This window comes from Fulmarus glacialis, unplaced genomic scaffold (genome assembly GCF_000690835.1).
Source record: "Fulmarus glacialis isolate BGI_N327 unplaced genomic scaffold, ASM69083v1 scaffold40042, whole genome shotgun sequence".
NCBI lineage: Eukaryota > Metazoa > Chordata > Aves > Procellariiformes > Procellariidae > Fulmarus > Fulmarus glacialis.
The window spans coordinates 41661-55693 of record NW_009199208.1 but is presented as its reverse complement, the minus strand read 5'-3'; the positions used below and the strand labels follow the sequence as shown (position 1 = coordinate 55693).

Below are 14033 nucleotides of genomic sequence, written 5' to 3'. Positions count from 1 at the left end.
AGTTGCCAGGCTGTCTAAATTGCACTGGAGCATTAAGTCAGTAGAGCAGAGACCTGAGTCACGATTATAGGGAGGCTGCATCATCCACAGTCATCATTTTTTCTTCCCTCTTCTCAGACTTTCTACTGTGTCTCCTTGTTTGCTTAGATTTTCTTGTATGCTCTCTCTTGCTTGTAAATTTATCTTTCATGCATTGTAAGCATAAATTCTTACAAAAATAATTATAAAATTTAGGAACTTAATACAGGAATGACACATAGGATGACTCGATAGGCATAAAAGTCTCAAAAAACTGTCAGAGCTAAGCAGTTAGCTATTATTCAGGTCAGGACTGCACACACAAACACGGCTTGCACTGGGCAGGAAATCAGCGCACAGAATACGGTTCAGAGTCCATCTCCCAAAAAAGTTCAGATGAAGAAAGAACTGGGCCAACAGGGAAAGGCTGCAGCTTGACATTTAAATTGATCCCAGTGTGATAACACAGGCCAACTCACTAGGAATTAACTTAGAACAGCACCTAGGGCATGGACCGTGGTTTGAGTACATTAATTAATATTGAAAGTCTCAAGTTCAATGTTAAGTTTGTTCTAGTTATGGAAGCAGCATATCAGTTTTTAATTTCATATTCCCAGTACAATTTTAGCAGCCCATTAGGCCTTTGTGCAGCAGGTACCAACACTAGCGCAGCTCTTCAGTGAAGAGCCTTCCTTACAACCCCAGTGGAGCGCAGCGTCCCAAAGAGAAGAGTCCTGCTAGGTCCCTATCACTAACATCTTTTCTGGGGGATAAAATGAAGTTTATATTCCCCATCCCTTAAAGTGCTGAGCCCTCTGACCATGCAGGACCAGCCAGCTGAAACAATAGGAAGGGTTCGTATAGGGCGATGTGAATGCCATAGGCATTCATCACTTCGAATCTTTGCAGAGAGTTTATTTGGCTGCCCAGCTGTGAATACTTGTGTCTCAGGACAAGTAGTCGCATGTTGCTGCTGACACAAGGAAGGCAGCGGGAGCGTGTGGGGACAGGGCAGAGATTCCCCTTTCAGCACCACTGCGCAGGGAAATCGGCCTAAGCTGCCACTGGAGCCACAGCTCCAGGGAGAAATACACAACCAATGCACCGGAAAAATACGGACAGAGATCTCCTGTTTAGGGTTTCCTAATCCTGGAGCCATTCCAGGCCCAGCTCCTGCTCAAGCCAGGACAATGTGTCATCAGAGAGCAGTAGCGTGATGGAAAAGTTCAGCTGTTCCCTCTTCTCTTGATACACCACCCGCATCAGGCAGAGCTTCAGCCGGTTTCAGGCTCTGGCTCCTTTTGCACCAGCCTGCCACAGAGATAGAGCTCAAGTCTTCAGCTTGGCATCTGCAGTATTAAAAAGAGCTTAGAAACCCCATATTTACGCAAGTCATTTTCCTCACTCGGGCAGTCTTAATGACCTATACTACACCTCTGAATGACTTATGGCTTAAAATGTAAGAACATGTAAATTTAATGTCATCAGCGTGGGACAGAAAGCAATGACTGTTCAGAACACAGCACAGCGCAGTCCTTGTGGTCAGGGGTCTTCAGTGAAACCCCTGCGTAAGTACTCAGTGCTAGTAACTTAGAGTTAGTAATAGCTACGCACAGCTCGACACACTTCACCGAAACACACGGAAGAGACTGTGGAATCAAGGTGAAAGAGTGGAACTGAAATAAAGAAATACTTTACAGTCCAAAAATTGCAAATAGCAGTAACAAACGACTCCTCAAACATAAACATTATTTATGCCAGAGGAAGCCATGCACACCTAGATGCACAGGACCTTTTGGTTTGTTTTGTTTAGTCATTTCACATTAGTCATTACAAATGAACACCAGAGCTGAGCACAAACTCTATGAGTCACAACCATATTAATTCTAAAAATTCTGACGTGCCGCTTTATGCAAATATTCAGGGACCTGAGCATCCACTCCAACCCCACTCACTTCCCAGGAAATTATACTCCATTCATCTGTTCCGCAGAGCGCATTTGTGCCAGGGTTTTGTGGTAATATTCTTTGTCCGGGTAATAGTTCTCCCTCCCTTTGAGGTGGTATCATGTTGTCTGCCCTATTATTGTTTTAGGCTAAGGAAGAAAGACGCACGACGCATGGCAACTTGTTGGAGAAAAGGCTGGCTTCTAAGCCATTTTACATTTGATTCATCTAAAATTCACAAGTTAAAGCTGAAGGACATTCCTAGAAGTCCTAACTCTTGCTTCAGTAAGTCCTGCAGTCCTGCCTAGACCTGTTCCGCAACATGCACAGTTTCTACAAGATGTTGGTTACTTCTAGTTATTTTTTAAGGCAAGTCCTAAACCCTAAAGTAAGGAGCTGAAAGATTCTTCCTGCTACCTTAGGAAACTGCCAGGGAGGAGGGAAGATAGTTCACAGGTTTTGTTTCTGTTTTGTTTTATAAACTTCTCCGGGAAGCCATATAACAGAACTTATTTTTTACAACACACACTCATTTATAGAACCAGGTATTACCGCTAACAAAGTTCACTGTAACAAGAAATTAGGATGAAAAAGAGCAGAAAAGGGAAAAGGCTGGTGATACCTACCTTTATGTAAATCAGTTCATGCAACACCATTTGCGATACCTTGCATAGTACCAGGCACCCCATCTGAAGTATAGTCTTAGCAGGTGGTGTGAGAAGACAGATGAACACCATCAAAAATTAAACATACTGAGAAACTGAAAGCCTTAGAAAGCAAATTAAGGAGAGGACATGATAACCGTGTATCAAAGAAAGAAGGGTATAGAGCAGTTTGGCATCTCCTGTCTCCCCAGCATGCGAAGCTACAGAGCAATCAGCGACTTTCAGAAGTAAGAAAAAAATTGCATTTTTCTTCACAGGTCATTAGATTGCAAAACTTTTCATTAGAAGAAATTACTCGATCTAAGGTCAACAATGCTCAGTTATTCTAATTAGCAAAAATGCTGACAGGCTTTCATATGTCAAGCTGATCTCTAAATACGTAAGGTAGAGAGACAACTCAGGGTAGGACAACCTGCGCACTAGGGATTTCTCACATTTCACGCCGGACCATCCGATACCAGTTGCTCTTAAAGGAGACAGGATACCGGAGCAGGTGGATGGACAACGCCGCTCGATGATTTAGCTGCAGTTTGACAGCAATGCTGACAGACCCCTTGCGTGCTGCTTTTCTCAACGGCTGCGTTCCTCCTGCAGAACCAATCCATCCCATCCGCACTGCTAGAGATGCCACAGTCATGGTCGAGAGGCGCTTTCCACTCTTTTTCCAGGAACTTAAACTTTCAAAATACATGTTTGGAAGGCTGAAAGATTTCGTGCTTGCTCTCCAAGAATAAATTACGCTTTTGTGTAAACAAAGCATTTTTGGTAATTACAAATAATAGTTTGGTTGGGTGAAAGGGGAGAGCTTGGAAACTCAAATGGCTTTTTATTTTGAATAAAAATATAAGGCACTTAGAAATACAGCTATATCACAAGAAGTTGCTGAACTCCAACATCTGGATAGACAGTCAAAGCACCAGTCTTTCAGAAGCTATGCACATGCTCAGCAAGCTGGATGAAGACATCCAGCACACATGCCAGTGGTACCAGTTCTACTTTTACTCCTGGCTTCCCCTAAGCTCTACTTCAGATAATGAAAGCAGTGTATTCAGCTGCCAAAGAGAAAGAAAAGCAGAAACAATTCCTTAGCTACAGACGATTGCTACACATTTTATTCTTTTTTTCTTTGCTTCAGCGTTAGGTCATCAGGTAATTTTTAGTAACATTTTGTATTCAGAAAATTTAGGATTTACAGCCTGCAGGATTTTTTGAAAGCATCATATCTACAGAAGTTATTAACAAAAGACAGTATTTTCCCAAATGATGTTCTAACATTAAAATAAAATCTTTTGTTAATTTTTTAAACATCCTTTCAAACAATTTATGAGAAAAGTAACATTTCCTATGGCTAGCAGACTACCAAGATGGTTATCACCAACTCTTCCTCATGCTTGAGGATTCTTGTGCCAGTAAACACTTCAGTCAAGAATCCCACAATGCCTCAGTGTCTCACAAGCAGAAACTTTCTACTCATGTTCATAAACACAAGAAAATAAACATTATACTACTTGCTAGCCAAACAGTACTTCCTTCCAACACTCTTGACCTTTTTAGAACGGTCACTTTTCTTTCAACGGTAACATGATTAAAGGGTGTAACTGGAGATCTGTACTTGCTGATGCCTCTAGGGTGGTGTTCTCTTAGCATCTGAAAAATCAAATAAAACCCCACATATGCAGCTTTAAGAAAATACAAGCCAGAAAATCATAAAGGTGAGCAGGAGGAAGAAAAACAAGATTAAAAACTAATTCTCCTTTTCCAATTTTTTTTTTTTTAAAAACAGGTTCTGAAATATTCCCAGGAGTTCTGCCATCTCCTCTATTTATCTTCTGTAGAAGTGTGCAACTGCTAAAACCTTGTGCGTGATTGATATTCCGAATTAGGCAGCTCCATCACTTTTGCTAAGGACTTTCAGAGGAAAATAAAAAGAAATTCTGTGAAGTATTTGACATTTTCTAGTTATCAAAATTGTAAAGGAAAAGACATCAAAGGCCCTGCAAGTGTAAATCAGTAAGAATTCAGGATTGGAGCATAAATTGAGGAAGCACCTATAATGTGGTTATTTGAATTTTCATTGCTCTTGTAATAATCCTTTTACACGGCACTAATCATGTGAGTACTCTCTTGCTACACTCAAACAAGCAGGATGCCTTTGGATTTTTCATGAAAAGGAATCATCAGTAGCTTGCAAGGAAAAACAAAATGTTCTCAAGAGACTTCAAATCCCAGTTATTTGCAATAGTTGTAACCACACTTTGCAGATTCCTGCATCTGAATATAACATGTCAGTTTAAGTAAAGGCATGCAAGGCTGCTAGATATGTGCATTTTTAATTCTAGGAACCGACAGATGAAGAAAGATGCATCAATAAATCATTACAGGCTGCCCAGCCCACCTTTAAAATTCCCAACACAACTGTACCAAAAAACCCTGTTATGCTAACTCTCAGAATTACCTGGGTCCAACATGCATTACTATTAGATTTTTCTAGTTAGAACCTAACCTTTGTGATTCTGAAAGAATTATATTCTACCTCACTTATGAAAAACTGAGAAGCAACAGTGTATGCAGACACCCCTCTACTTTTTTTTTTTTTTTTTTTTTAAAACAGAGTAAACCACTGGGAAGAATTACATGAAAGATTTAATATGTATTAAAATCTGAAGAACTGCTTTTAAACAAAAAGTCACTAAAATAATTTTTGACATAGTAACTGACAGGTAACTGACATGTATTTGGGGTATTCCATAAGTTCATCGCTAGTTAGAACCTCAGACCTCCAAACTCACTATTACTGAAACTGGCCGCTAAGCTTTTGCAGGGTTACATCCTGCCCACAATCAGAATACAGCACTGAGACAAAATACACTCTAAAACTGAAATAAAAATGAGATTTTTCAGGACTCTTATGCATGAGTTAATACTTCTAACTACAGAAATCAGCAATTGAGGTTGTAGTTATTCCCTCATAAACCTAATTCTGTCCTATACCTTGAAAATTTTGCATAAAATTCTTAAAATGTATTTGGCCTGAAAAAAAGTAAGACTCCACATTTAAAATTACTGAAGAGCTCTTGACTACTAACAACTGATTCTGGCTTTTTAGAAACAACAGTAATGACAAAGCCATCTTTTCAGTATCTGACAAAATGTACAGAAAACCAAAGCCGAACAAAATCACCCGCACCTGGTCATCTTTTCTCCATTGCCAGAATGCTGAAACTGTACATCAAGATTAATGAATAGGTTTATTTCTAATAAGCTTAAGAACATAATACAGAATCAAGCTTAGTAATAATTCTCTGGGAGTTGCATCATGTGTCCTTCCATTGTAAGAGCTTCCTGGACTGTAATTTCTCCAACTGAAACTCCCATACTCCTTAGCTGGTAAAAGAGGTACAAGATGTTGCTTTTAGCACTAAGACATGGAAAGGGACACGCCCACTGTCAGTATTTAAAATGCTGAGAATTTGACCCAATTTCCCAAAGACTGACTTAGCTGGGGCTGGGAAACATTTTTCCCAGCAAATCTTAAATTTCTCATTAAATAGGCACGATTTATATTATGTAGTGTTGAAGGCGTTTTGGGAAGAGTTCAATCGCTAAAACGGCTAGAGATCTTCTTTGGATAGTTCAGGACTTTATTTAAACAGATACAAAGGCATGCCCCTTATCTCTCCTCCAAAATCTTACTCAGTAGGCAAAAAGGTTGTTGAGCTTCACAGCGCATCCCTTGGCAGGGATTAATCTTTTGGTGTGTATCTTCTGGTATAGTGGTGTGATCCAAACCATCGTTAAGTAAAACCGTTTTTTAGATACTTTTGCCATGCCTACAGATACTCTATTGTTCAAAACACTAAATTCTGAGATGTTTCAAATTCAAGATACTTCTATGAGACTGTCTTTTTAAAATTTAAAGATCAGTCAGAATGCAGATGTGCTCTACAATTAGTAAAAAATAACTAGATTCTCTGTGCTGTGTAATAATTTTACTGAACAAATAGCTCTCAAGATGTACTTTTCATAATTTTTATATACAAAAACCACAGAAGAATAAAGCTTTAAGTAATGGTTTTACAGAATATGTTGCAATTAATCATGGCATAGTATGTTCCCAAATATTCAATACCAAGCTCACAAGCCAGAAGCATCTCTCATGGGGCATTTAAAATTGTAACGTGCTCTTCCCATCTTTGCAATTACAAATGATTTTTAAGATGCCCCACTCTTCAGCAACACTTAGCTTTCACCGAATGCAAGTTTATCTACAAACAAGTAGTGAAATCCTGGAGGTCTGATTTAGGGACAACATTCAGCATCACCTCAGACATTTCTTACATGATAAATTAATTTACTAAATGGAAAGTTGCTTTTAAGCAATCTTTGGGTAACTTAAACACATTTAGTTAAGGAACAACACACAAATTTAACTTATAAGGTATCTTCTCCAAACCATGAGTTTGTGCTAACATGCAGAATAACACCACTTGCAGAATTCAATTAGTGCAGCATTTAAAGCATTTGCAATCCATAGCTAGTACTTTTTTTCTTGACTATTTGATTCAGGGGATATGGCAGTTAAAATGCAATGTTAGCATTTTCAAGGCTACTTTAAAATAAAATGTAATCATACTAATCATAATTTACTTTTTTGTACTTAATTATTTCATTGTAGTCACATTTCATTAAACCAAACAAATAAACAAAGTTCAGAATAGTAAGTATGAGTGATTGTGCTTTATGAATTATTTCTAATATGCCTCTAAAAAAAACCAAACCAAAACCATCCCAACTTAACAACCAAATTTAAAAATTCGGGATAAATCTATCAAAAAGCCCAAACTATTGAGTTACCAAAACATTAGCAAGAACAAGGTTTCAGAAAGATGCAACAGTGTGATTACATTTTGAATTTTGACATTTTAAAGCCTTTACTTTCATTGACACAAGGTAATCAATTTTTACACCCCCACTTTTTTTTTTCTTTAGATCACAGAAGAAATCAAATCATCAAGTGTGAGTGAGTGATTACCCATGCTTACTCTAAATGCAGACAACACAAGCTACAGAAACCTGGACCAAGACTACAGTAGTTTACAAAACATAAAACAAGGTTAACAGATACGCCTTCTTTAGGATAATACATAAAGGTTTTAGGAACTTTGTATCAATAGCTCACTTCAGACTATGCAGTGTTTTCTCCTCCATTCCAGAGGTCTGTGAAATAAAGTGGTAAACATGTTCTCTTCAATATTCAGTTCAGTAAGAGTTTAGTTGCAAAAAGATTCTACTTGCATAAATATGAAAACACAGGATAAAGCAAAATATTTTTAATTAGTAAGCCAATCATAAATAAATTCACCTAAAATTAACAGAAGAAGCAGCTGTGTTCTTTCTACATGGATACTTTTTTCAGCATGTTTTAATAGTCAACTTCATCGTCTAGCCTGGGACAAAACAATTCATCATTGAGCAACAATTCTGCACACTGAGCTAAGTTTTTTTTTTTAGTTACATTTTTTACATTTTCTTTACAAATGTAATATTTATGTACATTATATATTTTATTTCTACAATTGATGTACTTTACTGAAACTCTACAACTTTCACAGGGGAATTCGCTGAAGTCTTTAGTAAATATGAATCATTCCTTTTAAAAAGAAATTCATATAAACAACCAACATACAGCACTGCCCTTTGAAATCTCTGTTAAGTGTTTGGATCTGGAAGGGCTACTATAATAAATGTAAGAAAAAAGGCTTTACCTAATTGTACATTTCATTAAGAAATATCATCCCACGTAGCTACATAAATTCACCAGCTTGCAATAAACAGAGCACCATACCGCTGCACAACTGGAAACGTGTATAAACCAATTTAAAGTTTACTAGTGAAACAGCTTCATCACTCCTAGCACTTTCAGACTGAAGTAAATCTGCAAAATTTTTTTGGAAATGTATACTTCTTTAGCTGCAAAGCTTCCAAAACAGTGCTGGTCACTGTATATTGTGAAGAATAAGTATCCACTTTTGTAACTTCCCATATGCTTCTCCCGGCCCACGCTTCTACTGGAAGGCAGGAATTTTTCTTCTACTTATTCCTTGTTCACTTACAAATCTGCTGTTGAATATTAAGTAAGAATTCATAATATGAGAAAGCTGCTTCTGTCCGATCCTCAATTAAATGCTGAAAAAAATCTGTTTTGGCAGGGTTCTCATCTCTGAAAGAAGAGAGGAAGGTATTTTAGTCCAAACATTGAGCAAAAAATCCACTGTAAATTCAAGCAGAGGCATAAGTTCTAACGAATTGCTTACTGTCCTTTCCAGTCTAAATTCAGTCCAAAGACACTACAATTGCAAATAATCCAAAGTTTATAAAAAGACCCTGAACTTTGTAATACACTATCGAACAACAGCATCTTTTTAAGAAGTATAAAATGGTAGAAAAGTGGGTGAAATAGCATTTAAAATATCTTGTAGAAACACAAAAAAGGAAACATAAAGATTTTGTTTTAGAAGATTAACAAATAACTAGTGGCAATGAATTCTGAAAGGGTTACATTAAATCCTGATAAAGATTAAAAAACTGGAAAATTTACTTCTCTGGTTACATGTAATCTCAATCCCTCCCCAATTTTTCTTATTTGGCAACAGAACAGAGCAGGTAAGCATGTCAAAGACCTAGCATCCAAAATTATTGCTCTAATAAAAACTTGCTGGGGCACAGCAAATATTTGGTGGGGCACAGTCCTCTGTACTGGTATAGTACAGCGTGCAGTAAAGCTCTGCTATTTACTATGGTCTCTCAGCACTACTCGCAATTCACCTCCCCAATTTTTCTTATTTGGCAACAGAACAGAGCAGGTAAGCATGTCAAAGACCTAGCATCCAAAATTATTGCTCTAATAAAAACTTGCTGGGGCACAGCAAATATTTGGTGGGGCACAGTCCTCTGTACTGGTATAGTACAGCGTGCAGTAAAGCTCTGCTATTTACTATGGTCTCTCAGCACTACTCGCAATTCAAGCAGCAGCCACAACACCAACAGTTGAAGTGTCAGTCCTATATTTAAACATTATTTATCTGAGTAAGAAAGTCATCATACTCTCTTAAAATGTGATCTCCCGTCAGGCTCAGTAAACTGAGTACTCTAGGGAAAACAAATGTAAACTCAAGTATAAACATTTCATAGAATTTAAACTTCTTTAAGCGGGTCATGGCTTGAAAAGGCTTCAGAACTTGCCTCATTTGTCATAAATCAACTGCGGTCCTATGGAGATCAGTAACAAATACATACAATTATTAAGCCATCTACAGATTATTAACCTACTTGAATTTTTTTTATATGTATGTATTGAAATTATAAAAGCTATACCAGAAATTAACCTGGTTAACCCCATTGATCATAAGGATATCCACTGCTTTAGTGTATTCTTAACAATATAAAAATACGCAACTAATTCCTACAAATAAAGCTATTGGTAACTGAATCTGCACTAGATTCAAAGACGACCTTTGCTGCTAAGGGTTTTTAGATAACAGCAGTCTATCAACTGGAAAGAGGATGTCATTCAGTTTCTTCCGGGTCAGATATTCCCACTTTTCATCAGTGTCAATTAGAAATTTTAAATACAAGTTGCCAATAACTACTCAGGATTTAACAGAAATACTTACTTTATTACTTGGAGAACTGGACTTAAAGGTCTACTGTCTCTAAGCCAAGATATAAAAGATCTTGTCCTTTCTGAAGAAAGTGCATCTACCTCAGGAAGCTGTGTCTGGTTGAAGGAATTGAAAGAAGTCATCATCTTTTATTACCAAAACTATTTTAAAAAATAGATCCTGATAGTCATAACATAACCCAAGCCACAATTTCTATTAAGAAATTACCAACCATGGATTACTTATACACATTTTTTCTTCAGCTTAAAGTACAAAAATTCAGCAATATCTGTTCTGTAGGAAGCAGTACATCTTTACTTAAACTGCCTTTTAAGTGCAAAAGATTTTAGAAAGCAAGCTCATTTAAAAAGTCATCTTTTCAAAATGCTGATTTCGCAGTTTTCTTGCCTTTATCTTCCCCTGTCAATCAAGTTCCTACATGTTGCATTTTGTATCACTGAAAAGATGAACAAGACATGAAGAAGTGAAATCTGAATTGTAAGCAAATTTCAACACAAAGATTATACTGGACTATTTGGTTGGGGAATGAGTGAAAAAACAGAATTGAAAAAACTTGAGCCATTCACCAAGCTAAATATACCAACTCTCAAGGCCAATATAACCTCTTAAGACAATTAATATGACATAAATAATTGATTACAGATTTAAAAGCAGTTCCATTGCTACCTTTGTAATAAATGAATGGAAGATATAATTTAAAAGCAAAGACAACAACTTTTGTTTATGTTTGTTCTTTCTCTCATTTTCATTATAATAAATGCTATACAACCATTGAAAAAAGTTACCATCCTTCCTTTATCCAAGTTCTTCCTGAAAACTCTATCAATACTTACCACCAACTGATCAGAGGGGACAGTTTTAAATTGCTCATACAAGCAAAATATGAAACTCTGAACAAGCAGTCCAATTTTATAGTAGTCTTAAAGCTCACCACTCTTAACCTGTTCTTATAATTACTACTTGTCACTTACTTTTCCCCTTCATACTATGCAAGCTCTATAAGCAGAAAATATCTTCCTATGTGTATAACCATTTGATTCTCAACTTTTCTGGAGTGTCTTAAAAGGGTCCATCCTTACCCACCACTTGTTAACATTTTGGAATCACTACCCACAGAAGAGGGGTCTTCTCTTTAACTGCTGCTCTGTTTCACGCACAAGACTATAGGTACAGGTTATAACATAAAAACCCCTCCACGAAAACACACATCCAAGGGTCTTTGATATTCTAACAGCTAAAAGTGTTTCTTTTTAACATTGACTCAAGGCTTGGAAGGTGAGCAAAACTTAACTCTTACCCTTTATTTACAGGCCTATCACATCATACCATAGACTTGGTATCTTACACCAGGTTCAAAGAACAGAAGGCTTCTGAAAACTGTGGTATCAATAAAATAACTCTAATCTTAACAATTACCACGTCTGAATAGATAATTTTTTTTTATTCATTCTATGAAATTCCATCCTATTCTTGTGAGCCCATATGTATTTCCATAAAAATAATAAAAGCAGTAATGTCATAGAACAATTTTTGGCATTCCATGAATGCCAAAATTTACATGTTTACATTCTTTCCTTGAAAACACTTGACAACTTCTATCTGTCTCCTATGAAGTTGGCAAGAGGTTAGAAGATACCCAATAAAAAAACCCTAATTCATAGTTATATAATTAAAAACTGAAAAAATAGATTAAATATAGATTCCAAACGTAAGCATTATACAGCACAGCTCATTAAAACGCCTACCATCTTCTGTGGTACTGACGCATAGTTTGGGTATCCAAGGACATCTTTTATGAAGTTGTTATCACAGTTTTTTCCAATCCAAATGTAAAAAATCTGTAAGATGTCAGAATCAGTTTTAGTAAAGGCCTTGCATACATTTTAGAGAAAGAGACAAGTGGTGACGTAATTGGAATAATACCAGAATAATACCTTTCATGCAAATGAATCACTTGAGAGCTCCAGCTGCAATTCACATATACATCTCTATATTCATTATTTGTACATTTACTATTAATACATTGGTAGCATTTGGAAAAAGATCCTTAAATGTCAAAAAAGAAAAATAGGTAGAATGCAAATACTGAAAGTCTGAGGATGCAGGACACATCTATATTGGAACAGTTAATGCACTAATTTCCCGTGTTACCTCCTAAAATGAAAAACCTAAAATTTTGTAAGTTACTGCACACTGACTTCCCAAGCTAAACAAGTCATAGTAAAGCACCAATTATGAAAACACATTATTGTAATTATTTCAGACATCTGGAGACAGAAGCTAGTTTGACATTCACAATCAGTCCCTGAAGTCATACAAGGTTTAAAGCAGTTTCTAGACTGCCATTAGAGTAGCATAATGTTTTATCACATTATTCGAGTAGCATAACGCTTTATCCAATTAAGTGTGTTTTAGTATAATTTCGACGAATACCTTAAACTGTATCTACAGATTTTGTTCACTCCCCGCAATTCCCTCACTCTTGCAACTCTTACGTCACACAAGCCACAAATCATAAAACCACTTCTATTTGTGCGTAACTGAGAAGGTTCCTGCATCAATGAGAAATGCTTTGTTAGAAAGACAGTACATTATGTACTGTACAGTAGTACATACAATTTACTAACCATTAAGAGAAATTTTGGAAAATGGAAATCCATTATTTCCAGGAAAAAAAAAAAACTTGATGTGAACTCTTGGTATATTCTGATCAGTCTAGCATGAAAAAAAATAACCTCTGAAGCCTTAATATGCAACCTCAAAGATACTCCTCTGATCAAAATATGACAGCCTTTCACTGGAACACAGATTACTGCCAGGTTACCTGGAATGCTAATTCACTACATTGCTGAATTATTGAAAGCAGTGAACAATAACATACACTGCTTTTTCAAAAAAAAAAAAAAAAAAAAAAAAGCGTGAAACTGGTAACTTACTGAACCACAATCCATAAGAAAAGCTCCTTCTCTTGTCAACTTCTCTGCAGACAGCTTCTGAAGAGGTGGCTGAGGAACAACTCGGTCATTTACATGTATTGTACTCTGTAACAAAAAACAATACTCAACAACAATAGAATATAAATAAATCCTATTTTTCATCTTAACCAGGTAAAATAAAACAGGAAAAAAACACTGTTAATCTCCAGCAAAATTTTGAGGATTCTCATGTAACAAAATGCCATGTTAAGCCTAAAATGATTATGTACATCAAGCAATTCTAGAATGTTACTTAACCTAAAGGCTACTTTATTACCTAAAAAAGAATAATGCAAGTTAATTTGTGTATGTAACATTTCTCATGCTATAGATGCCAAACTTTCAAAAGAATTCTAGTGTTTACACTTAAAATTTTCTACAACCAACCTCCATAGATTTTTTCATTGCATCCAACTTCACTAGAAATGTTGCAAGAGGAGAAAACCATCAAATTCTACTCCCTATAAGGGTTCACTATTTTACTGCATTCAAGTAACAGAAAGTTCCTTAATTTAACATCCTGCCTGAAGCGACACACGGGTTTGTCCACAGAGCACTATGACTGATCTGATTAAACAATCTGGCCATTAGCAAGGACATTATTAAAAAAATACACCCCCACTTCCTTCCCAGCAATAAAAAACAAACAAAACCAATAAAAAACCCAACCCCCCAGTATTTTCAGATTAAAGCTCCAATACAAAACAGGCTGAATATCTATTAAGAACCTGTGACGCATTCTGCAAA

At 36.4% G+C, this 14033-nt stretch overlaps 1 protein-coding gene across 1 annotated transcript in view; it reads right to left on the bottom strand.

Annotated features, from left to right (window-relative positions):
* Positions 1-8018: 8018 nt before the first annotated feature.
* Positions 8019-14033, bottom strand: part of SEC24B (SEC24 family member B) — a 42151-nt gene continuing 36136 nt past the window's right edge. The window contains 4 exon segments of the mRNA XM_009573171.1: positions 8019-8849; positions 10303-10406; positions 12057-12149; positions 13248-13352. Coding sequence (XP_009571466.1) covers positions 8735-8849; positions 10303-10406; positions 12057-12149; positions 13248-13352 — 417 coding nt within the window. The 3' untranslated portion in view covers positions 8019-8734.